Consider the following 26,370-nt stretch of genomic DNA (forward strand, 5'->3'; position numbering starts at 1 on the left):
GCCAGATGTAGGCAAGAGTGATAATAATGAGCCAGTGTGTTGTCACAGTGTAGCAGGAAAGGCTGGAGGAGACAAGGATGGTTGTTGGCTTCAATGACATACCCCATAATCTAGATCGTCTAGTCACCACAGGACATAATCGTGTCCCACTTAATTAGCCATGACAATGATTTCATATGAAGAGAAAAAGAAAGAAAGAAAGCATTTTTATATCTCTAGTAAGTTTTTAGCATTGGACCAGATGTAAAGGATACATTGGTACAACTGAGCAAGGATGTGGGCAGCTCAATGCAGATGGTTGTGGTGACTGTGGTCCCGACTGTCTACCACAGAATGGCTGCAAACACCATGCAGTCAGCGGGGCAGCAGTCATGCTTTAGGAGCAGAAACAAAGTGGATGGTCCACCCTCCCCTCGTTTGACTTTCGATGTGAAACTTTCCGCTTGTAAGTGGATAGCGATTCACGTGGAATTGTAGTTGGTACATATACTGCATAGCTAAAGACGGAACACAGTGCCTGGATTGGACCAAAAAAGGTGCAAGTACCCTAAGTCAGCAGTTGCATGACATGATCATTGCATGTGACTTGGATATATTTATATTCATACGTATATCTTGTACGGGTGACCCTGAATACTCAACTATAAAGACGATTCAATCTAAGGAGCCTGATCATCACAGTGTCTGAAAATGTGGTTATAAAACAAAGGATCATTCCATTCGCTATATGGGGGTGCTACATTTCTGATTTTACATACAAACCCCAATTCCAATGAAGTTGGGACGTTGTGTAAAACGTAAATAAAAACAGAATACAATGATTTCCAAATTCTTTTCAACCTATATTCAACTGAATTCACTACAAAGACAAGATATTTAATGTTCAAACTGATAAACTTTAATTTTTTTTGCAAATATTCACTCATTTTGAATTTGATACCTGCAACACATTCCAAAAAAGCTGGGACAGGGGCATGTTTACCACTGTGTTACATCACCTTTCCTTTTAACAACACTCTATAAGAGTTTGGGAACTTTGTAGGTGGAATTCTTTCCCATTTTTGCTTGATGTTCACTTCCGTTGTCCTATTTTGCACTTCATACTGGCCACACATTTTCTTTACTTTTTTAAGATTTTTTTGGGGCATTTTCAATCCTTATTTTTGACAGGACAGCTGAAGACATGAAAGGGGAGAGAGAGGGGGGTATGACATGCAGCAAAGGGCCACAGGTCGGAGCCGAACCCGGGTCTGCTGCGTCGAGGAGTAAACCTCTATATATGAGCGCTCGCTCTACCAACAGAGCTATCTGGGAGCCCCACACATTTTCAATGGGAGACAGGTCTGGACTGCAGGCAGGCCAGTCTAGTACCCGCACTCTTTTACTACGAAGCCGCGCTGTTATAACACCTGCATAATGTGGCTTGGCATTGTCTTGCTGTCACGATTGTGGTTTTTTGTTGTAGTTTTTTCCTGTTTTATGTTGTAGTCTCTCTGTTCCCCCCATGTGTTGTCTTGTTTTACTTCCTGTCTTCTACTTTCCCGCCTGTGTTATTATATGTCCCCGTCCTTATGTGTTGCACCTGTGTCTCATTGTCTCCCCTGTCTTGTGTATTTAAGTTCAGTCTTCCCCTTACCTCAGTGCGAGATCGTCTGCTTCCATGTGTTCAGCCTTTGAGCGTTTTTCCCTGTGTCCTGTATTCCTGAGTTCCTGTTTTCCCTTGGATTTTGACCATTGTCTGTTTTCCCAGATTTCCTTTTTGCCTGTCATTTACTGCACACTGTTGCCTGTGTTTTATTAGCTTGCTAATAAACCATTGTATTTTACTCGCCTGAGTCGTGCATTGTGGGTCCATTCTCTGGTGTGCGTGATACTTGCTGAAAAAAGCAGGGGCGTCCCTGAAAAAGACATTCCTAGGATGGCAGCATATGTTGCTCCAAATCCTGTATGTACCTTTCAGCATTAATGGTGCCTTCACAGATGTGCAAGTTACCCATGCCATGGGCACTAACACATCCCCATACCATCACAGATGCTGGCTTTTGAACTTTGCGCTGATAACAATCTGGATGGTCCTTTTCCTCTTTGGCCCGGAGGACATGACGTCCATGATTTCCAAAAACAATTTGAAATGTGGACTCGGCACACTTTTCCACTTTTTTTTGGAATGTGTAGACATCCAATTCAACATGAGTGAATATTTGCAAAAAAACATTAAAGTTTATCAGTTTGAACATTAAATATCTTGTCTTTGTAGTGTATTCAATTGAATATATGTTGAAAATGATTTGCAAATCATTGTATTCTGTTTTTATTTACTTTTTACACAACGTCCCAACTTCATCGGAATTGGGGTTTGTAGAATTGCTTGGTTTTCACCCAATACATCATGATATATAGCATTTTGGTATAAATATCAGTCTATTTAAAATACTGTTAATATAAATTAAAAGTAAGGGTACTCATGTGGACAAAAATCAAAAGTGCTGGTACTTGGTACTGGTGAGTACTGGCCCATTTTAGGCACTGACGAGACAAATATGTGAAAGTACTTTTCATAAAATGATGATCTCTTTGTCTACCTCTCCCCACACACATGAAGAGAGGAATGTTCTCTTTCCGTCCTTGATTAGTCAAACAGCATAGGGAGATAGATGGACTTTTTCTTTCTCACCTCTGACCTTGCCTGGACAAGTTAAGGGTTGCTGAGGGTGTCTGATTGATTATTATGAAATATGAGGCCACCTGCTTGCTTGCTGTTCCTTCAGTGCTTACACCCACATGCATGTGTACACATAAGGAAGAAAAACAGCGTATCTAATGCCGTAGTGACCTGTCGGTGAGTCATTCTTACACCCCCAACCTTTTTGTGGAGGTGGAATAGAGATTGAGAGACTCTTTGTCTCAGCTTGGGAAAACATCTTCTGTTGAAATGTGTTCAGTTACGAGGACTAATACCAAGGAACATAGTCCCTGATGCTAAGCTTAGTTGACATGCGTTTTAAGTACACTCTGAAATGTTATGATGAAGTGCTTGCAGGACTTAAAAGAGCATTTCAATCTGCTTGAATGAATCTGCAATTCAGTTTTTTTTTTTCTCCAAAAGAAAGGAACCCTGGTTTTATGCTGTGGTAGAATTTCTGCTCTCCCACCCCCAAGCTTTTCTATGCCTCACTGGCTGTCAGTCAAAACTATGGAAACATGATGCTCAAAATCTACTGCGGTGAATGTGTGGATCTAAGGCGTCAAACAATGGCTTAGCACCTCACACCATAACCAGCTGAAAAGCTACATAATACATATTATATTCAGAACTTCTTACACCTCATCACATGTACACACCACATGTTTTGAATAATCAGAGAACATATTGTAGTGTTTATGTATTGATGTTTATTAATGTATTTTCTTACTATCCAAACAGTTTTATTTCTGTTCATTTGTGTGCCTGATGTGCACTATTTATTTTGTTTTGGCTGTTTCTCATGCTCTACTGGAACAGCTTAGTATTACGTAGTTGAGCTGAAATTATGTGGAAGTGTCCTAACAATGTTGCATTGGCATGCTATAACACATCTGTAGTTGCAGCATTCTCTGGAAAGATTATTTAGTTTAAACTTTATTTTTAGATGTATGACAATAGAAAAGATTGTATGACCCTAATCAACAACAGTTTAGGAAGAAAAGCCCTATTGAAATGTAATATTGCTGTTCTGTTCAAATGCACCTAACATCATCTCCATCTGGCAGACTCTTTGATTTATTATTCGCTTTGTGAGAATTACACATGTGGTCTGGGATTGCACAGAAACTGAGTGAGGTCCAGATCCTCAGGCATTTGTACTTCATTGCTAAGTGTTACTGTCTTGCTTGGTCACTGTGAAGAAATGTGGAACTCTGCAAGGATTTCTTCCGTAGCTGTAAGTGTTGTACTGTAAGAAAAAATGATTCTTTAGAAGCTGTACTGTATTCAGAATGGAACAGAAATCAAACAACATTTTTGAATTTCTTTTCATATTAAAATTCACTTAAAATGCCTTTAAAGAAAAGCTTTAAGCTTTGTTATTATTCACTGATGTCAGTTTATTGTGTGGAATTGATGGAAGACTGTTCATAGACTGGCTTTAAACTGTGACGGCTACAAATTAAGGATGAACCACAGACCTTTTTTAGAAAGCAAAAGTGGTCTCTTCAAAAACAAAGGGCCCTCACACATACTCAGATTCTGATACCCCTTGCCAGTGTGGATGGTGCTTGCCAAAACTATGTCTCACTGTTATTGCAGAACACACAACCCCCTCTTTAAAGCCTGCATTGTCGTGTATGGAGCTGAGCTACAAACTGATGAAACCATATATTTTAGAAAAATATGGCTGTAACAGTGACTTCAACCATAAATTTCTAAAGGGAGATTTTGAGGTCCGTAACTGTTTGGAACCACAATGCGTTGTCATTTGAACGTCAGTGTGGTAAACACCACAGTTAGCCACGTAACTGTCCTTACATCATCTTGTGGAAGAAGAACAGTTGAGGATCTTCTATAGTACTGTTGACTTCAATTAAGGTTAATATTTATGTGGCGCTAGCATCTTGCTACCATTAGAGGAACTGCATCTTAAGGCATCTCCACGTTGGCCTCCACACAATGCCACAGTTGTTGCTGCTTGCTTATAGCCCTAATGTAATAGAAAGCAAACAAAGAGTGTATGGGCAAGGAAAAGAAAACATGTAAATTCAGCCTGCTTACTTTACTTGCTTACTCACAATTATTGTACTTATCAAAATCAAAATAATTTGTATTAAAATTACAAGCTATAATGCTGGTAATGAAACTAGGTGTTACATGACTGTATTCAGGTATGATTAAATAAGAAGAAAAAAAATTAAATAACCATCATTTCTTTGACTATGTTTCTATTCTAGGGTTCAAAGGGAGACCCCGGGCTGTCTCCAGGCCAGGCTCCATCAGGAGAGAAGGTAAGAGATCTGGTCCTGGTCCTCTGTGCTACTTTCTGCGTTTCTCTCAGTCCCTCTTGTTTGTCACAAAGTATTTACTCTTTTGACAGTGATACTTGTCTTGAGACATTTTACCTGAGCTGGGACTTATGCTTCCAGTTTTCACATCAGTCACAATATTTCCTATTCACAATATTGTGAAAAGGATCCTAAAATGTTGGTTTAGATCATACAGCATAATGATTTATAAGGAGTAATACAAATCTGCATATGATGAGTCACTAACAATTTAACACTTTCTAATGTTTGGATGATAAAAAACAGACCGTTTTTTTGTATATATTTGTTTTTCATTCAGCAACTCATTTTTATTATTATTCATGTATCTGGCATCAACTCAGCTGGTCTCTCTTACTCTCTACTTCCTCTCCATCCTTGTCTCTTTTACTTTATATATCATCACAGTAATGATTTTACTAAGCAGCACTGCTAAATGTCTTGAACTAATTAAGCTCTAAAAGTATCTTTCTCCCTTCAAGTTGTGTTGCTCTGCGCTCTCCTAGAAATCCCCTAAGAAAAACTGTCATCACTTCTGCCTTCAGAGCATGTTAAACTGCATGCATCTTCAATTTCGCTTAACACCAAACATACAGCGTGTGTCCACACAATGTTTGTCCAACTTCATCCTGATGTCATCCCAACAAATTATTGCAAACCTCTCAACACTCTTTGTCATCAGTCTTTTGTAGTAGTTTTGAGCCGTTGCATCGTTCTCCCTCTGTTAGCATGTTTGTCTGTATTGACAACATTTCTATTTCTCTAATCTCCATTGACCCTCTCACCTCACGCTTTATCGTATCTTTTTTCAGAATAGCCAAATGTTGGTCAGCATACTGTTGTTATTAAAGCAGCTTTAATATAGACAGATAGTAGACACTGCCTGAAGTACAAAAGCACTTTTTAGTTGTCTGTCTCACTCACCTTTAGAAGTCTACCACCTTTTTCTGCTCAAGATAAGAATTTTTAACAGTGATCCTAAATAATGAATAGTCATTTGAACTATTGCGCTGTTGTTCATTCATCATCTGAGATTTCTGATTTATTCACTGTTAAATAAGGTATACTAAATCAATTTACCTGTGGAATTCAATTTTCTTTTCATAACATACTTTTCTATAGTGTTCAAGTATTCATCGTTACAATGCCTTTTTATAAACCTTATTGCATTGGAATCAACAGATTGCTTTTCATGAAAATGTATATGGTAATGGTATGTAATGTTACTCTCTCTTTCATTTGTTCCAACAGGGTGACAGAGGTCCACCAGGTCTTCCTGGGCCAGATGGATTTCCAGGTCCACCGGTAAGATTTAGTTTATTACAGTAAACTACTTGTGTGCCTAAACCAGCAGCTGATGCTGAAGACTTACTATTTTTGTATGACGTGACCAAGTAGCTTTGTTTGCTGATTTTCAAGAAATGTATTAGATTGCTGCTTATATTTAAATTTTTAAACAATACTTTACTGCTTTACTTCTTTAAATCACCTGTATTAATGAAGGAAAATGAGGCACACATATTATTTAAGAGCATGTATACAAACACCTATGTTCAAAACACACTTTTTCCTGTGTGCACATACACACACACACACACACACACACACACACACACACACACACACACACACACACACACAGGGTCAGTGTTCCCACTGTGTGTTAGCCACAGACGTTAGCTGAGGCCTCTTAATGTGATTAGTATTAGGTTACCCTACAGCCCACCCTGCTCACTGCCTATCTTTAGTCTCTCTGTCTATCTTTATCTCAATGGAAAGAAACATATACTGCATCTATAACCTTTTCTTGCTCATCTTTCTTTCTTAATTCATCTATCTACATCACAATGTGTTTTCTTCATCACTGTCGTTGAATACCTCTGTCTCTGCAAATAGCTCCATCTGTGTTGCTGTCCCTCTCTCTCAGAGCTTCAGAGCTAGCTGTTAGGATGTGCTGCTGCCTCTCTTAAAGTTGATAGACTTTGAGGTCAAAGGTCATCCAAAAGAGGAAAGGCACCCTGTCCAGGGTCAGGGGGTCAGTGACATGCACAATATCCCATGCCTCCTCAAGTCAGCAATTGTCATGCCCAAAGATGGAGAATTTCATGGACGCTGCTATCAATAAAATGAAGAACACTGACATTCTCCCCATGTCCACCAGTGTGCACGTATTCACACGCGCACACACATGCCATCTGATCTGATAACTCAGATTTGTTTTTATGCTCTAGTGCGTTTGATTGTCTTGCTCAATTGCTGTTGATGTGCTCGGCATAGCTGTTGCTAGAATTGAGCTTGTGGCCTTTACAGAACAGATTTAATCTGCTATAGTAGGTCGCCCTGCTGCCCACATGGCTATAGTGTCACAGTTGTCCACGTAGTTTCTCCTTGAAGCTCTGTGTCTAGTCTCCACATAGCTGGCCTTGACCTTGCCTCCCAGGAGGACATCAAAGTGTTTGCAGTAGCTGGACCTAATATACCCAGCACATGAACTGTGCCCCGTCAAGTATTTCCAGAGGAAATTAATGGCTCGGGTCCTATGCTCTTTTCCCCTGAGTGGGCCTTTTATTAATTGTGAAGGTTCATGTGTCACAACCTCGGAAGTACACAACGAAGTCAATGGTACCGCGCAAGAAGATCTCTCGCTGCCCCAAAAAGGTAATGACCTGGCCCTGACCTTGTGTTTTGGAGCCGTAAGCATCTGTTGTTGATAATCAAGTCGAAGGGAAAAATAAAAAGGGCTTAAGGGAAGAAATGCTCTGCTTTACTGAACAATAAATCCTGTATAGTTTATAAAGAAGTAGTGCTTGTTTAACTAGATGCGGAATTTGGCTATGGCACAAAACTGTGGATTAGAATGTCACAACTATTCATTTTGAAGAAAGTTTTAAATGTGTCAGTTTCCTTTTAAACTTCACCCACACTACTCTGCTGTAGGGCAATTTTTCATCTATTGGTCAGAACCCAAAATGGGTCATGGACTAGTTCCCGGAAACACTACACGCGACAAACATGATCATGTTTCTCTTTCTGTAATAGAAAATGAAACATTTAAAAACACGTGTCACATACTGTATTATCACCAATTCCATCTGATGCACACACATGCCCACACACCACGACAGATCTCCCTGCTGTTAATCTAATTTCCAGTCTCTGCCCAACAATAACAGGAAGTACAAACCATGTTTGGATGTATGGATCTTAACACTGACCACCAACACACATTTTAAATGTTAGTCTTGCATGCATGGGAATTTGCAATCAGAATTAGCCTGCTACCCCTCAAATCACACCTCGCATCCCAGTTCAAAGATCATTAACTGCGAACTTGGACCTTTACTGTAAAGTGGTATTAAAATGATCCAGACTATTCTTACATTCCAACATGCCTCAGCTGTCTCATTCTGGGATAGAAGCATGACCCAAATACGCATGCTTTATTGAGATGTGCAATAAGAACAACAAACACTGCAGTTCCATCAAATTTTATTTACTATCAGTTATCTTGAAACAAGTTGTTGTTTGTTTTATTGTTTGTTGTTCTTTTTCCCCCGCTTTGTTAGCAATGCTAGCGGCATGGCTTAGTGATGGCAATGTCGGTCGTTTGGTCCACCACTTTGGCCCAAACTAAAACATATCAGCTATTACATGGACTGCCATGAAACTAATGACTTTAGTGATCCCCTGACTTTTCCTCTGACCCTACCAGCAGGTTGACATGTTCTCCTTTTAGTAAAATGCTTAAATAACTATTGGATTGATCGCCATGGAATTTGGTATAAATATCCATTGTTCCCAGAGGGTTCCTAATGACTTTGGGGATTTCCTGACTTTCACTCTAGCGCCACCATGAGCTTCCGTGTGAAAATCTTGACAACCATTGACGGAAATTTCGTGTAGTGCCACCATCAGGTCTAAAATTTGATTTGACCAATACTTTTGATGAACAAACGCCTGCAAAACTACTGTCATTCCCATCAGCCTCAGCTGCACCTGCTAAACACATGTATGCTAGCGTTATCATTTTGAGAATGTTGCTGTAACATGCTGACATAAGCATTTAGCTCAAAGCACTGCTGTGCCTAAGTGCAGCCTCGTAGAGCCGCTGGCATCACTGTAGACTCTTACTCTTGTTACTGTCTATGGTGTATTTGGGTGAAATGTACTCAAAATACATTTCAGTCAGGATCACTTTGTCAATAAATAGATTTTATTCATCTGCAATTTGTTTTTGGCGGTATGGCTCTGTTCTGGGGCCTCCCTGCCCTTCCATCTGCATACATGGAAAGCCTTAAGCAGGGAGAGCAGCATCAATGACAGCAACGTAGGCTGGGAAAAGCAGTTTAAATAGAGCGCTCTATTTGGAAATCCAATCATATGCTTAGGAGGGAATCAGCTGAGCCATCAGCTGGTGTGCTATAATAGATAATAGCCAAGCTTGACTCCGTGACCTGCCTGAACTTACGCTATGCTCCATTTGTTTTATTCCATTTTCTAGGGTCCTAAAGGTTATCTAGGGCCAGCTGGACTGCCGGGAGAACAAGTAAGTGATATGTGTGTGTGTGTGCGTGTGCGTGTGCGTGTGTGTGTGTGTGTGTGTAAGCAAGAGAAAGAGTTTTATTTTGCCAGAGTTCAGCAGTTGTCATTGGCATTGATGGGACATGTGTGTCAAACAACAAAAGCCTTAAAGTCGATGACTGGATACACATTCTGCGATACAGTGAATACATGTTCTTTCTTTATTATTTTTTTCATTGCAGTTACAATTTTAAAACACGCAGAAATATACCACAAGAACAACACAAGAAAATGTCTCTCTCAACCTCTGCCGCACTACAACAATAAAAAAAAAAAAAAAACACAAATTATATGACAGTATCACAGTAGCAGCTCCCCTATGTCTTCTTCTTTAACAAACCGGTCAGATGGCCTCCAGATTTTCTCATACACCCCCAATTTGCCTCTCAATATGTTTGTTTTATCCAAGGACATACACTGCGCCATATTCTTGATCCAAGCCCCAAATGTAGGTGCCTCCATTTTCTTCCAGATGAGAGTGAATAAGTGTTCTTTGTCACAGCATTCATACACAAAGATGATTAGACCATTTACACATGTGCATACACACACACACACACACACACACTTAAAACACACAGCTGTGCCTGTGTGCGTCACCAGCCAGTTACATCAGTCCTTAGCTGTCCAGTGGTTCCTTTTATCTTCCGTTTATCCCCGTCTGCTTGATGGCAAAACTCTTCAACACCTCGTCAACATGGTAACAATTAACGAGCCCCATTATACAGACTCTCTTCACATGCCCACATCAGGATAGCGATTAAAGGAATAACAACATTTACTGGTTGCTGGCACAGTTTAGATTATTACTGATTGAAAAAACTAACACATTTCTTTTTTGGTTTGAGATTGAAAAATCTAAATCTACGCACCTAGTGAAGTAATATCAGGCACTGATGAACAACAATATAAAAAAACTCAAGGATTTATTATGGGCAGACAATAATGGTGAATGTCAGCAGAGAATGAAGATTGTTGTAAAAGATGCTGATTGCACCTGTTTAAGGTCTGTGCTTTATGCAAAGTCACAGATAACAATAGTTATTACAGCAACAGTTGATTGTTTTAAATTGAGCATCAGCTTAATTGCTTAATATGCAAAGTGTCATTTTAACAGTGGGCTGAAAAAAACAGCAGTGAGCCAGTGAGGGAGGGGTGGGTTGGAGGGGTGCAGAAAGGTACAGTTAATAGAAAGGGTTGTCTTGGTGGAGGCTGTCTGGAATGAACAGTGCTCGTTTTATTCCTCAGTTGGCAATGCTGGTAGAAGTCTGTGTGTCTCCTCTTTCACTTTATCCATCCATCTAATCTCCCTATTCACCGTTCATTCTCTCTCTCCCTGTCTCTCTCTCTCTCTCTCTCTCTCTCTCTCTCTCTCTCTCTCTCTCGCTCTCTCTCTCTCCCTCTCTCTCCCCCTGTCTCTTTCTCTCTCTGTTGCAGGGCATACCAGGACCTCCTGGGGAAGCCGGGGCTGCAGGTTACCCTGGCAGGCAGGTGCAGTGAAAAATACAAAAATATGCTTCGAGTTCCAGTTCCTCCATCGATCCTCTTAGAATCCTCTTAGATTCTTCAGAACTCTACAGAAAATGCAAAGCAATGATAACGCACACTTCTTTCTGCTTTCCTATGCACGTTTCTTAGCCATTTTGGATTTGGAATAAAGCGCTAAACAACTGCTTTTTCCACTACAGTATATTGAAAATGTAGCTAACAATGAAATGTATAAATGAATGCAGTAGGTTTCCTGATGTCTTTTCATGTGTGCAGTCTGTGGAGCTGTCCATGCGCACTTCCAGCAGGCTAGATGAGGAAATGTAAAGTGCAACTCAAAGTAGTGCAAAAACATGTATTTTCTTTTAGCTGTTTGTCAGTCAAGCTTGCTGTATTTCTCTTATCAGGCTGTCTGATGTGGTTATGTTTCCCTCACCATGTGAAATCACTGAGCTTGCCCGTACTGTGACAATAGGTCCACCTCACCTGAGTCTTTCCTTTTTTGCAGGGCTCAGCTGGGCCACAAGGTAACCCAGGGCCTAAAGGTGTCCGTGTAAGTACAAGTGGCTGTTTGCTCTATATTTTGCCCTCTTTTCTTCAGCAGCTCTGGATTGAACACTTCATTTCCTGAAAGGATTAGGACAGTGTCAGGCTCACAGCTTTGCTCCGGAGAGACTGCTTGGAATCTGAGTTGTATTTCTGACATATAGCCTGATGTGAGACTGCTTGTGGGGGCTGCTCCAGGCTCTGGATTGTCTATAAAGGCTGACTGGTTGGTTCATTCCTCAGTAAGCAAGAATGCCCCAAAAACAGGAGAACAGAAGAAAGAGAAGAGGATGGAATACAAACGAAGATGGGAGAAAATATGAAAGCAGACAAAGGGAATCAAATGAGCTAGTGCAAGAAGGGACTGAAATTGAGCGTTGCAGCCCAGAGAAAGAGGATAGCTGGGATCACTATGTCAGAGTGAGGCAGGCAGCAAGAAAAGAAAAAAAAAAAATCTAAACAAAGACAGAGAGTACAATGATAAGATGTGAATGTGTGAAAGAGAAAAAGAAGGAGACAGGGTTGCACAAATTACTCATACATACTGACTATATTTTATGCCAAATGATATAAATACTTCAGTGCAGCCATGATATTGCTGCACAAACAAAATCTCAAGTCAAGAATGACAATACAGCTAATTTATTTTAGGGTTTTACATAAAACAAATTATAATTTGGATGTTGTGTACATCCACAAGGACACACATGCATTCTCGCGCATGCCAGATACATAATCCCGCCAATGGTTTCACACTATTCCACCGATCGACAGGTGGCGGTAACACGAAGATATGCAGCAACATGTGAGCAGACTGCTAGCAAGCAAACATGGTTGTAAACAATGCTTAAAATACTTTTTTGCATTTACTTGAGTAACACTTAATGTAAACATAACTTTTGCTTGTTTACAAAAAAGAATGTCAAGAGAGTTTGTATGGACAGAATAACTCACAGCAACCAGTGTCACAAAGTATTCCTCCAGGGCTTATGGGTGGCGATGTCGGTCTTCCATTTGGTCTGTGTGACTCCCGGGATTGCTCAAGTGCTGCAGGAAATTCCGCCGAATGCTTGTATTTTCCGTTTAAATTTGGTGGATTTATGAGGACTATTGTTGACTGCTCCTCAGATCTCTGCATGGCAAATTAAGACAGCTAGCTAGACTATCTGTCCAATCTGAGTTTTCTCTCGCAGGACTATTTTGCAGCTGCTCTGTGCAGAGTTTAGCACCACCCATGACGATTCTGATTGTTTTAAAGAAATGCCATTCCCATCCCCGAATGCTATGTGGAGTAGCCAGAATGTTTGTCCAACACCACCATTAGGCCAAAGTTTCCACCTGTACACAAGACTGATAGATTGTAGCACATACATGCTACTACTATGTGAAGAGTAATTCCTATGCTGCTGCTATGTGACATCAATCGTATCATTATTTTATGATCACAAGGTATTTAAGCAGTGTGCCGTGTTTATGCTAAATAGAATGAAGGTATTGTGGGAAGATTGTTTTATTGAGAAACTGCATCACTAAACAATGTGTTGTATTGTTTAGACAATATTGTGATATGAAATATTGCTGATTTACAGGGTTTTATTGGGCCTCCTGGCGTTGCTGGGCCACTGGGGCCAGAGGGGGAGAAAGTGAGTGATGTTTGTTAAATGCACATGATTTCAAGATCTTTTTATTCACTATTGTGCTTGGACACATATTTCATTCCCAGTAGTATTCACATTTATCTTTAATAATGTCCTCTACTTCATGTCTTCCCACTCCATTTGTTTTTCCCTCATTTGTCTGATACCTCCCTGACTGAGGTTGATAGATGCCAGCTTTTTTTTTTAGATATTTGTTTTAGCACTTTGCCCTTATCCACAGTTGTAGTCAGCTCTTTTGCAGTACATCTTGATATTTGTTGAGCTACTTACTACTTACAGATGTATGTCACATCATCTTTTTACTCACAGTCATTTGTTCATTTTTCTGTCCTTTTTTAAACTATTGATTAAAAATAGAATGTGCTTGGCAGCAGTTACTTAAAGCTGTCATTTAGGGCTTTAAAATAATTAGGTATAGAAAGAATGTGAGGAAATTTTATATTTTACATTTAGGCTATGCCTGAATGATGTCACTCCTTCCTTCATTCTTGTGAGATTAAGTGTCAAGGAAATCCTTGTCTTTTTGCTTTATTGTGGCCTTGTGCACATCAGCTTAGTTTGTGCCAAGAGCACTTTTATTTCAAGGTGATGAAGCAATTTTCTGATTCCTGGATCACAATAGGCCATGTTAAGAATCTCTCAGTAAATATTTATTGTATTAGAGGAGGGTGGTTTCGTACATTATATTCAGATAGATAAATATATGAGGTGAGCCTGTATACATCATTATAATAATTTTAGTCCAGTGGCTAAAACTCGTTACACCAATTCCTTCGAGCAGCACAGTTTCATTTTCCAAATTTGAGTCACTTATCCACGTTTTTCTTTTCTAGGGCATTCCTGGTCCTGTTGGAAAACCTGGCCCCAAAGGAAGACACGTAATAATTAATTTTGATTCCTGCCATAGCTCATAGTTGCTTCCAGACGCAAAAATATATACCTTTGTCATCTATAAGAAGCTATGAGGAGACAGCTACAAGCATGATTGTCTGTGTTATCTCATCTGGAAAATCAGGGAGATTGTAAAAACGGATAGAAATGTTATCCATAATGTACAGTATACAGTATATCATCTTAAAATACCCGTACTTCCAATCCAGAAAAAGCCCCAGGGGCATTTCAATTCATTTGTATGCTACATCAGCTGTGAATGTGCTAAAGCAGCAGGACACTGAGGACCACTGGTTAAACATAGCAGAGAGAGAGAAAAGAAGAGAGAGGAATAACTCCTTTAGGCAATAAACAAGGTGTGGCAAATAACATTGGAAATATGATGGCATGTATTTTGTCATAGGTCCTGCAATGCCAAGTTTGTTCCCAGGTGGCATTGGGAAAAAAAGTACAGATCAAGGTAGAGACAATTGGAATGTCAAGGTTGGGCCCTCACACTGTGAAAAGTTAATGTTTTAAAAACAAGCCTTAGTTCTCTGTTGAAGTTGCCAAGTGGGCAGTCAGCCCAGTGTCTGTTTCATCCAAAGAGTTTTTCTCTGAAACATTAAGCGATGCGTCTGGCTAACTGGATCAAAGTCTGTGGCCTCAGGGCTGTTGTAAGCCCGTCCAGAAGCTCACCAATACACAGGCTTATCTTGCTTCATTAAATAAGCATTATTTTCATACCATGTCAACGCAAATTTGTTCAACTGCTTGGGGAAATTGCATGTTGAATGCTATATATCAAGTAAATGTTAGATGAGAGAAAACGGAGAAGTTAAGTAACAGTACGAAAGTAGAAAAAGCAAAATGAACTATTGTTCATTCACTTATATTAAGTGTTATATACTGCCAAGTGAAGGGATTAATTGGCAGTGGTTGCCCTGACCTTCATAAATTGAGTGTGGATGTACTTCCCCCACAGGGTGTGGTGGGTGATGCGGGGGAGAGGGGGCCTCCTGGTCCTGATGGCAATGAGGTGAGAACTCTTGTCCACCTCCTGGTGAATTCAGCTGTCCCTTTTTTTTATCCTACACTTTTGATCTACCTCTGGATGTTATTTCACCTTTCTGTCTCCTCTATAAAGCTTGAGTCTCCCTGCTTGTTACTTGTCCTCTTTCATCAGTGACAATGTGTACAAGTGCACAGTACTGGGCTATTTCCTTCATAAACTTATTCAGATTCATATGCTAACGGTATTTCGTCTTTTAGTATTCTTTTTGTCATGTAGTCTATGTTTGCCCATTAAGTTACACTTATAGTATTTCCAATGTAGCCTTGGGAATGAGGGATGTGCAATACTGTAAGTGTCCTGTCCTGTGTACTTAGGATGTTGCTGTGATGTTTCACAGGGGCCTGTTGGTGGGATTGGCATTAGCGGCTTTCCTGGTCTGAGGGTGAGTATCAGTTTTGCAATATTATCATGTCTAATAATGTGTTATTTTCCACGGCTAATGGCACTATGTTTGATCTGTCATTCATTTGGCTCACAGTTCTACTTCTGTCTCCCCTTTAACCTGTTTCTAAGATTGCTTGTCTGTCCATCTTTCTGTCTACTTGTCTGTCTCTAGTGGTTAGATGTTTGGGTTTGGATGATGGATAACAGGATGTCCTGTGTTTCTCCATGAATGATGAACAGGGTTCAAAATAAGCACTATCTATCAGCCAAATGCTGGTAAAATACAAAATTGGTTGGTAGATTTGCTTCACTCACCAGCCAAAAATACAATGGTATTGAGTGGCTGGTCAAATTTGAACATTCACTAGCCATTTGGCTGGTGGACGAAAAAGTTAATTTTGAACTCTGGTGATGAATGTGAATTTTAATGCTCCCATCTATTCTTTTGGTTAGTAGTAGTAAGTAGGGCAGTCGCTTATTTCTTACTGTTAATGACCATCACTTCGGAAATCTAAGTAATCCGCAGGGAGGAATAGAATATAAGTAGGGCTGCACGCCATGTATCCTCAACACTACTAACTCCATGGGCATGACAGTGCCAAAAAAGTAAACTAAACTTCCCACATGTATAGTAATGGAGATGTACATTACTCTGACCACAGTTGTTCCATGGTTAGGTACAGTAAAAGTACCCTAAACATATGGAAATTTGAAATGCAAAGCAAAGTGGTGCACGTCAAATTTCAATAATGAAAAAAAAAAAAAAAAAACTCTGGTCTCCATCTGCCAAAGGCTTAAATGTTACCAGCATAAACACTTGGGAGGCTCTGTCTTATTTCAGCAGTGAGACAAATACTAGACTGTCACAGATCTAGTGTAATAGAGAGAATGCTGTCTTTTCACTGCAGAGTGTACTGTTAACTGTTAAAAAGGCCTCTAAAACATCCCCTGTTCATGTCAGAAAAATAGATACAACTGTACACGGCACCTTTCCTATGTCGTAGTTTCAAGCTTCATTTACACTGGTTTGCTGTCCTCATAACATGTGGATTTATTGGGGGTGCTTGAAGGGTCACTCAGTGTGCACTAGACACATCTGGATGGATGGGGTTTCCTTAACCTTCACCTCAGCTACTGGCTGTAAGTCATCTTTACTACAGACACAGTCAGACATGAAACATGCAGCCATGTATCTTTATTTTGTTTTTACACAAACAAGGTTACACACGTATAGCAATCAAATTATAGAGAATACCACAGCTTTGAAGTAAACCCATCTGAATATTTCACTACATCTGATATTTTAGTTTCATTCAGTGTGTCATTTCAGAGTTGCAGACCATGTGTCGCTGTAGAACTATCTAGTAAAATTTACTAAAGCAAATTTATTGTCACTCCAGATTAACTGAAAAAGAAATTGGTAGCAAACCTTTGTTTAACTCCATGTCTCAGGACTCAGGCAGGCCTGACGCTCCATAGATCAGTTTGTATGTTCTAGAAAAAACAGGATGAGCACACATGCATACAAGAATGTGCTGCACACACTACACGCACACACACACACACACACACACACACACACACACACACACACACACACACACACACACACACACACACACACTGATTACATGCTTATTTAAAGCTGATGTAGTGGTTACTCATGTTTATATCAACAAATCATTGCCTGTACCTTTGCGTAATCATACATGAGAGCCAAAATACTTACACCTCCTTAATCCTGCCTTTGATGTAATTCATATTTAGTCAACTTTCTAGCTGAGTGACTTTGACACAGGATAGATCTCACAAAGAACTTTGATTTGACATCGAAAACTCATTTTCACTTCCCAGTGTCAACCACACCCTTGTGGCTCCAGTTGTGCTCATTTATGAAAGGCATTTACACGACGTTACAGTTACACAAGTTAAGCTTTAGTTAAGTAATCAGAACGAGAGCAGAAACAGAGCAGTATTTGTTCTGGTATGCAATTATGTCTTTGCCAGTGTGCGACTCAACAAAATGTGATATAGCCAGACACTTTTTCACAGCCGTGTGTGTGTGTGTGTCTGTGTGTGTGTGTGGGCGGGTGGGTGCGTGCGTGTGTGGGTTTCTGCTTTACCACTCTTACCTCAACCAGTTTTTTATCATTTACACATGGTATGGTGAGACCTGCATACACAGTAATTTTGTTGTGCTTTCCCCACTCGCATGTTGGTCAAGTACATCTAGTGTATGACACACGGGGTGCTGAAGCATTTTATGTTTGATTGGCTTTTCTGAGGCTACAGTGGTTGTGTTGAAACAAGAGGAACAGGAACACTACAATCTGTTTTTTGTCAAGTCTTTAATCACTTGTTTTCAGTGTGGCTGGGAGATAATGGTTTGAGTGATCTCTAACCACCTGGCCGTCAGGCTACACCACAGCGTGGGATGTTGATGTACCAGATCACTTCAGCTGGGCTGGTGAACATCCAAGTTTTGGGTGGAAAGTTATTTTTCTCGGCTTATCTCCTTCTTTCAGTTTATCATTTTTCATGCGTTCGCTGTTGAAAGCTTCTTTTGATAAAGCGCATGTGATTTGTGTCCATCCTGCTGCAGTACGGCAATGGAGCCACAGCATCAAACACCAGCCTTACAGTGTCCAGATGGACATCTAGTTTAAGCAACATGTCCTTGATGCTCTCACTCGCCTCTCACTTACACTTTTTTTTTTTTTGCACAAAGACCAGGCTGACAGTTTCAGTCTCAGGCCTTTGACTGCAGAGAAGTGAGATACAAAGGTTCAAGGTTCCTAATTGTCTTTGTATTCAGTTGTATTCACTTTTCCTCAGCTTATTGGTCAAGGCGGACATTGTCCTCTCTTGACTGTCTTGGAACAAATTCTGATGACTCTTCACCCTTACTCACTTCTCCTTTAAGCGTCAAAGAGAAAAAAAAACTTGAGTTAGCAGGCTGCCTGGTTCCATCAATAAAAATGTTTACCGCAATATCAAAGGAATCCATGCCTATATACCCAGGTACAGAGGCTGTATTTAGTTAAATGTGTTTTTGTCTGTCTGTGCGAATGGTGCATATGTGCATTTGCTTGCACATTCTTAGACACACACACAGACGCACTTTGTCGGCAATATAATCACTTCTGACATGGTTTTAGCAGCCAGTGGCCAGCCAACTGCCTGCCTGCTTGTAAAGGGTATTTTTTCGTTCCAGCCACACATTCTGGCCATTCTTACCTCCCTGCTGTCAATTAGAGTGGATGTTGTGGGCTGGCAGTAGTGAGCAGCCCAGACCCATACAAAACAACTGGATACACTGTCAACACGGCTTAGTTGTGTTGTAAGGTTGTGACAAAAAGGAATGCTCTGTGTTGGAAACAGCAGATAGTGTTGATGTCAAGACAAAAGTCCCTGCCAAGAAGAAATCGGAAACATTTACTGTGAAAATGCCATTCAGTGTCAGTCAACAACTGTGGGCCGGTATCAAAAGTGTCTGTGTGTTTGTGATACATAAATTCCATTGTGTATCTCCTTCCCTTCACAGGGGGACCCGGGGCCTGAGGGACTGCGAGGACTGTCTGGTCTGGTGGGACCTCAGGTAGATTAGACAGTGGCTACTGTAAATGCTCAAAACTTAAGGAAAATACTGTAAAGTACTATCAAATTAAACCATTTAAATCCATAAAATATCTATTGCTTAATAAGTTTCAAAACATTTACCACAATGTCAACTTTTATCAGTCTCCTTCTTGGCTTTACTTCATTTGCAAATCCCTGATACAAAACAAATTATGCCATTGAAGTCACTAATTTCTTGCAACACCCCCCCTTTTTTCTCTAATGGACTGATTATTCTACTTTCCCTCCCTTCTGTCTTTTCCCTGTGGCAGGGCCCAGCAGGACGAGCCGGCCTGCCTGGATTGAAAGGTGATAAGGTGATCTAAATATTTATATTATTGCAGCGTATCTGTGTGTAATGTGTCAGTAGCCCAGCTTTCATAATACTACATATTACAAGTGATCCTGTTAACATTTGGAATATAATGCAGCCACTAAAACAAACTCAAATTCAATATCATGATGATAGACAGAGCACGTTAGTAGTTATTTATGTTATATATTGATGTTGCTCCACAATTTCTATTGGTTCTTACAGTTTTGCCATTTGTTTTCATGCTATTCAAACTGCATTTTGATAGCAGCTTGCCTTGAAAGTTTACAAGTGTTGCATAATGTTCATATATTATACAGTATGTACTTTATGTACAGGTATATATCTCTCATCTATGGTCGTATTGTGATCACTGTGGCAGAGTAGTGTTGTGTTATATCTCTGTATGATACTGTGAAATTCAGGGTGAAGTGGGACAAATGGGCGAACCAGGAGAGATGGGGTACCAAGGTGATAAGGTAAGGACGTCTCCTGTCACTCAAGCAAGATTTTAGGTAAAACACAGATGCACACCATCTGAACGTTACGTGCATGGATTTATTATGACCAGCAATTTGATTTCTTAGACATTTTATTCCCACGCATCAGTCGTGACTTCATGAACTGTGAATTGTGGAGTAAAAATTCCAGCACAATACTCATCTTTTGTTGAGAGCATATGTCACTTGATAATACTTGTACAGTTCATTAATTTAGCAGAATCAATAGAGGAACATTAGTCTTTGCTAAATTAGGAAAAGATGAACCAAAACATTGTTTGAATAAATGCAGATGTTGATTCATTAATCACGTGAGGTCACCACATAATGCTTGTCCCATGTTAAAAATGGTTTGTACACACACACGCACGCACACGCACGCACGCAGTAACACAGTAACACACACACACACACGCACGCACGCACACAGTAACACAGATCTAGGCATGCATTCAGTTATATGAAAATGGATAAAAACAAACACACTAACACACAAAGGGTGTGTAAGACCAGTTTGAGATTGTTATGCCTCGTTCTTTCAGGGTGTTGCTGGTGCACCTGGTCCTACTGGGCTGAGAGGGAAACCAGGACCACTGGTATGTTCGTGTGAGTGTGTATGCATCTGTGCAGCTAAGGGTGCATGTGTAGACTTTACTGAAGGTGTATTTATTTGTGCATTTGCGTGTTTATGAGTGTTTGTGTTTGTGTGTGTGTGTGTGTGTGTGAATGCCATTTTATGCAGGTTTTATACAGAAAACACAGTGTACCACAATGAGATCTGGAATCTATTTTGTTTGCTTGTAAACTGAAGTCAAATCGGTCACATTCACATCGGTAGTGAGCTCCAATGAGGGAAGCAAGACGTGGAATACATGTCTCTCTTTATGACGTAGTTTCAAGTTAGCACAGTCCTCGGAATGATCAGAACTAAATATTTCCCAAAATTCAAATACAAGCATCCTGAATTTGACCACATAACCATAACATAAACACAATGCCAATCATGTTGGGAGAGCACACTCAGAGCTGCAGTCTAGCAGCAGAGTAAGTCTTTACCTGCCACACTTTGAGGAACAGTGAGTGAGCCACACACACAAACAAACACATACAATCTCTATTTACTATTACTGTATTATTATTTTCATGTTGTTGCTGATATCCATCAGTTATATTCTTGCTGTTGTTAAACATTGTTGACATAGTTTTTGCTTTTTCATGACTGTTAACATGTTTTATTATTTGCATCGTAAAAACTTCACATTTCCCTGTTGTACTATGTGCTTTAGCAATACTATGTTTGAATATGGTCATAATAATAAAGCCTCTTTGAATTGAATTGAGAGAGAGAGAGAGAGAGAGCGAGAGAGAGAGAGAGAGAGAGAGAGAGATTGAGAGAGAAATTGAGAGATTGAGAGAGAGCACCATTTAGCCGTTCAGGGTCAAATGTCTAACTTGTATCAGTGCTTACTTGGTTATTTGCTCTTCACCCATCAGTGTGATTGAGCATCATATCAAATGGCTATAACAACTCTATGTGGCATCACATTGAGTCAGTCAGCATTATTCAGATCCATACTCAATGAAGGAATAGAATGCATTACCTATATTTGAACAGAAGGAACACATTATAATTAAGGTGGGTTTTCTGTATTTAAAACAGGGTAAAATTGGCGACATGGGGGCACAAGGACCACATGGGCCTCCAGGACCAGAGGTAGCACACCACAGGACCTACTGATTGTTGTGATTCCATGACCTTTCCTCTTTTGCCAAAAAAAATGTCTTGAACATCTCAAAATGGGAAACAATGAACATAACTAAACAGAACATAATGATGTCTTATTACTTTGGTCATTAGATGACCTTTCAATGATCTTGTGACCTTTCCTTTTCTGGCCACCGTTACATAAAAAATTCAACTCATATATTTTATAGTATGTGATTATCAAACAGGCCAGTTGCACTACCAGGTCATTGCCATGATATTTGCTGAACATAACCATTTACTTTACATGACCTGAAGGGTGATCCTGATGTTTCATCTTTTGAAACGAGATGGCTCTAAGAACAGTAAAATGGGGATTTAGACTTTAAATCCTATTAAAATATTAAGGTTTTAATTTTACAGTATTATACAGTGTTGTTCAATGAAAGAAAAGCAAATTGAAATGTTACTAGGGCACACTGGCATATGTTTAAATTATTCATACTTCACTTACTTACATAATTTGAGTGTTTCGGCAATGGAGACATCAATCAAGGCGTCCCATTAGCCCCAAAACATTTGAACGTAATGTAACGTAACGGAATGTAATGTAATGTAATGTAACACATTTCATCAAAAAAATTTTTTATCTTTTGTCCCTTGCTTTCCCTGTTATGGCATCTACCTCCAGCATGTCTGGGCTTCAGATGTTCTGTAGAATACCTCCCCTTTTGTCACAGAGATCATTGTTGATGCTTCGTCGTATGTGAAAAGCATGGAAAATGTCAAAGACACACTACAGTAAGGAGTGCAACATGACCATAGGTCACATAGGCCACAGCTAGCAGGCATATTCTTCTGAAATGAGTGATTGTGTCATGGCAGGCGTGCCTGAAGGTATTCAGCTTCTATCAGCCCCGTAGCAGTCCATCACTATCCTTACATCAGTTTTCAATGAGCATCCCTATATACTCAAGAATGGCCCCACCCCTGTGTCTGTCTGATACAGATTTATGCAGGATGCCTTCAGTGATTCACAAAGAGGAACTGCTGTAGTACATCAACATACAAATATGCAAACTTTGTAGCTGCCATTTTAAATGCAGTATAATCCTACCCCTCCTGTACAAAGATGCAATGAGTTCATTTAATGTGTGGGATCAAGCTCCCCCAGTTAGTCATGTGACTCATGGCAGGTGAAATAATCATAACATATAATAATAATTTATTTATCCTGTTTTTTGCAAGGGATTTCCTGGGGATATTGGAGTACCAGGGCCCAACGGTCTACCTGGACCAAAGGTATATCAGCATCTCTCTTTCTCTCTCTCTCTTTCTCTACCTCTCTCTCTCTCTTTCTCTCTCTCTCCATCTCCGACCATCCAATCATTACTGTAAATTCATCCAAGTGAATTCATGCATTTGGCTGTGTTTCAGGGTTTGCAGGGTGTCAGAGGGCCGCAAGGTCCGCTGGGTCCTCAAGGAACACAGGTGAGACAATTCAATACTCAACTTATTTCCATTTCATCTGCTCGGTTCTTGACTCACTGATACGGAAAAGTGGAAAATATGGCTCATCAAGGGATTTCCCTTGGATCATTAGTCTGAGGCAAGATTATCTAACACAGTGCTTCTTGTCTATCTATTTAGCATCTAGTCATATCTCAAACAGTTGCAGCTTAGATCCTAGTGGGATTTTTTTTTTTCTCTGACATATCTCTCGGGGCATTTTCCACTGAGTGAAGTCATGATTCATCATTGGGTGCTTATAAAAATAAGGCTGAAAGTTTTCCAGCCCTGAAAAAAAAGGAACAGAAGCCTTTGACAGGTATACAACACACACACACACACACACACACACACACACACACACACACACACACACACACACACACACACACACACACACACACACACTTTTCTATTGTGCTGAATGTTACAGCATTGACCTGGCAACCGCTCACATAGCTGTAGTTGGCCAACGTACTCTCCTCTCACACACACTTTGCTGGTATGGGTTCACAGCAGCTCAGTCAGATAGAGAACAGCAAAAAGCTGTTTGATACCTGAAAGCATAAACGTGGAAAGTAACATTTATTCAAGCACTGTACTTGAGTACAAGTACAAAATTGGATTACATTTATCTGACAGCTATAGACAATGGCGTAGGTTTGGTTTCAGAAGCTGGGGCAGCCCAGTAAGAATGGCACGTTAAGAGTTAAGAACTTTAATTTTGAAAGTTGGAAGTCATGCAGATGGAATGACAACGTTACTGTGTGTACATTTATTCATGTTGTTTGGTGTGCCAGCTGTATTTACTAGTCTGTTGGACTCTGCTGTGTATATGTGAGCGTGTGTGTGTGTGTGTGTGTGTGTGTTTGTTTGCAAATATTTGTGTATTATGATCTGTACTGTGTTTCTGCAGGGCGAAGAAGGACCAATCGGACCACCTGGCAGCGCTGGCCCTACTGTAAGAACTCCCAGATTCTCATACTGTATATACACAAATACACATAGGGATACATGTACACAAACGGAGCCTTTTGCAGGTAGTTTGAATGAAACTATTTGCTTAGATGTTCTATTAGGAAGCAGCTGGAATGAGATGTGATATATACATTATTAACTTACATTATATAACTAACAATCTTTTGATCAGTACGTGTGTGTGTGTGTGTGTGTGTGTGTGTGTGTGTGTGTGTGTGTGTGTGTGTGTGTGTATCTCTCTGTCTCTCTGTCTGTCTGTCTCTCTGCCTGTCTATCTGTCTCTCTTTCGTTCTGTCTCTCTGCCTGTCTGTCTGTCGTTACGTCTGTCTATCTCTCTGTCTGTGCTTCTGTCCCTCTGCCTGTCTGTCTGTCTGTCTCGCTGTCTCTCTGCCTGTCTTTGTAGGGGAGACCTGGAAGGAAAGGCTACATAGGCGAACCTGGCCCCGACGGTTTAGAGGTGAGTCTAGTTTATAACGATACATCATGCCACAACATTGTGGAATACAGAAGTGTGTTAAATATATGTACATTGTGGAGTTGAAAAAAGGATCACACAGTCAACTAAATATGATTCATTTTGTGTCTGAAAGAATGCACACTGGATTTGGTTAAATACTGTTCATGCCAGATTGCAACTGAATTTCATACTTGAAGATAAACTGTTAATATTCCTATAAAACCATGTCAGTATCCTAAGAGGAAATCATTTAATGTCTTAATTTTAATGGGATCATATTTATTTATTCATTTATTTAGCTTGAGAAGGAATAAGTAAGGTATTTTCCACAGTAAAGTGTGAACTATTTCATCCCATCACATGAAAACACTTTGATTTAGTTCGATTTTAGTAGTACCAGAAACACACACCAGTCAGTTCATGTCCAATGTGAATCCTAAAGGAAGTACGTAGGTTTGTGCATAGATTAGCTTTTTTTTCATGTGTACATTACTGTTGAACTATTTAGACAACATTGTTGTACCTAGTTATTTTTGTCTCAATTGCCATTTCAAATTATTAGATGTTGAGAAATTGGGAACAATTTAAAGAATGCCTGCATTTCTTGTAATACGTGGAAATGGGCCTATGTCTTCTTCTTGCTTCATGCCATTCACCTGCTAAAAGACCTGTGATTCCAAACAAATGAGAAAAAAAGAATCTGCTATATCTATTTTACCAGAACTGTGTACCTCCATCTTTAGAAAAACTGACACTAATAGTCATATGGCTTGTACAGTTTAAATTATTTAACTTTCAGTTTAACTTTTTTACTTGAGCAAACCACAGTATTCCAGACTTGATCCTCACCATATTTTATTGGCTGAAAATGGCTTTTATACGCACCACAAATGGCGTGCCATGATTATGGTATCATGTGTTTAAAGATGTTATCATTCTATATTATTGGCTAGTGCTTCCTTCTGAGTGCCAGTGTCTCCATGTTTGTGACCGGTTTATAGCCTAGACTTACTGTGTTGTAAACACGCTTTTATTAGGAGAGACAATTATTTCTCCCAGGGCTATCATCATATATATTGACTAACCGCAATGAGAAGCAACACAAAGTTATTCATAGTCCCATGCAGTCTGTGTGTGTGTTCCTTTTTACACTTGTAATATCCTGTGAGTCTTGTGCTTGTGGCAGGGCAGGATGGTGTCAGAGGTCTCTTTAATCAAAGGAAACTAACCAGCACACTGTTTGATGTTTTCTGATTGCAGGGAGAGAAAGGGGACATGGGAAATGTTGGAAAAATTGGACCACAAGTAAGTTGCTTTCACAGTTGTAATGTACAGGACTGACATTAATTAACAGCCTTTCTGCTGTCAATTAGTAGCTTCTCATTATATCCCTCTTTAAAAGTGTCATTGTGGAGTCTGTGCTGTAGATTGTATTAGCTTGAGTTCCTGTCCTTATATTGTTTTAATAGTTTGCTTAAAGGTCATTCGACATTGAGATGATGGCGATTATTAAATCCTCCAGTGTGGGAAGTGCATAACACCAGAGTAGAACAGAAGGAACACTAATCAGTGTCGAAGTCACCTCATTTGGGTTACACATTTGTTTAAGGCTCAAAGCCTGCCTAAGTGTGTTTGACGCCTGATGTTTCCCAATAATAATACTTGATAATGAATT

At 39.9% G+C, this 26,370-nt stretch overlaps 1 protein-coding gene across 2 annotated transcripts in view; it reads left to right on the forward strand.

The window, feature by feature from the left end:
• The window catches only part of col24a1 (collagen type XXIV alpha 1), a 100,025-nt gene that overhangs the window by 29,476 nt on the left and 44,179 nt on the right, over positions 1–26,370 (forward strand). For both annotated transcript variants that reach the window (XR_013502482.1, XM_078258475.1), the window contains exons 6-24: positions 4,924–4,977; positions 6,265–6,318; positions 9,515–9,559; positions 11,032–11,085; positions 11,591–11,635; positions 13,218–13,271; positions 14,120–14,164; positions 15,142–15,195; positions 15,569–15,613; positions 19,160–19,213; positions 19,506–19,550; positions 19,972–20,025; positions 20,589–20,642; positions 21,707–21,760; positions 23,000–23,053; positions 23,189–23,242; positions 24,177–24,221; positions 24,642–24,695; positions 25,956–26,000. Coding sequence is in view for 1 of the 2 variants with exons in the window: in XM_078258475.1 (XP_078114601.1) it covers positions 4,924–4,977; positions 6,265–6,318; positions 9,515–9,559; positions 11,032–11,085; positions 11,591–11,635; positions 13,218–13,271; positions 14,120–14,164; positions 15,142–15,195; positions 15,569–15,613; positions 19,160–19,213; positions 19,506–19,550; positions 19,972–20,025; positions 20,589–20,642; positions 21,707–21,760; positions 23,000–23,053; positions 23,189–23,242; positions 24,177–24,221; positions 24,642–24,695; positions 25,956–26,000 (963 nt within the window). In the remaining variant the exon portion in view is untranslated. The remainder of the gene's footprint in view (positions 1–4,923; positions 4,978–6,264; positions 6,319–9,514; positions 9,560–11,031; positions 11,086–11,590; positions 11,636–13,217; positions 13,272–14,119; positions 14,165–15,141; positions 15,196–15,568; positions 15,614–19,159; positions 19,214–19,505; positions 19,551–19,971; positions 20,026–20,588; positions 20,643–21,706; positions 21,761–22,999; positions 23,054–23,188; positions 23,243–24,176; positions 24,222–24,641; positions 24,696–25,955; positions 26,001–26,370) is intronic.

The sequence above is a fragment of the Sander vitreus genome, chromosome 9 (genome assembly GCF_031162955.1).
Source record: "Sander vitreus isolate 19-12246 chromosome 9, sanVit1, whole genome shotgun sequence".
In the NCBI taxonomy this organism is placed as follows: domain Eukaryota; kingdom Metazoa; phylum Chordata; class Actinopteri; order Perciformes; family Percidae; genus Sander; species Sander vitreus.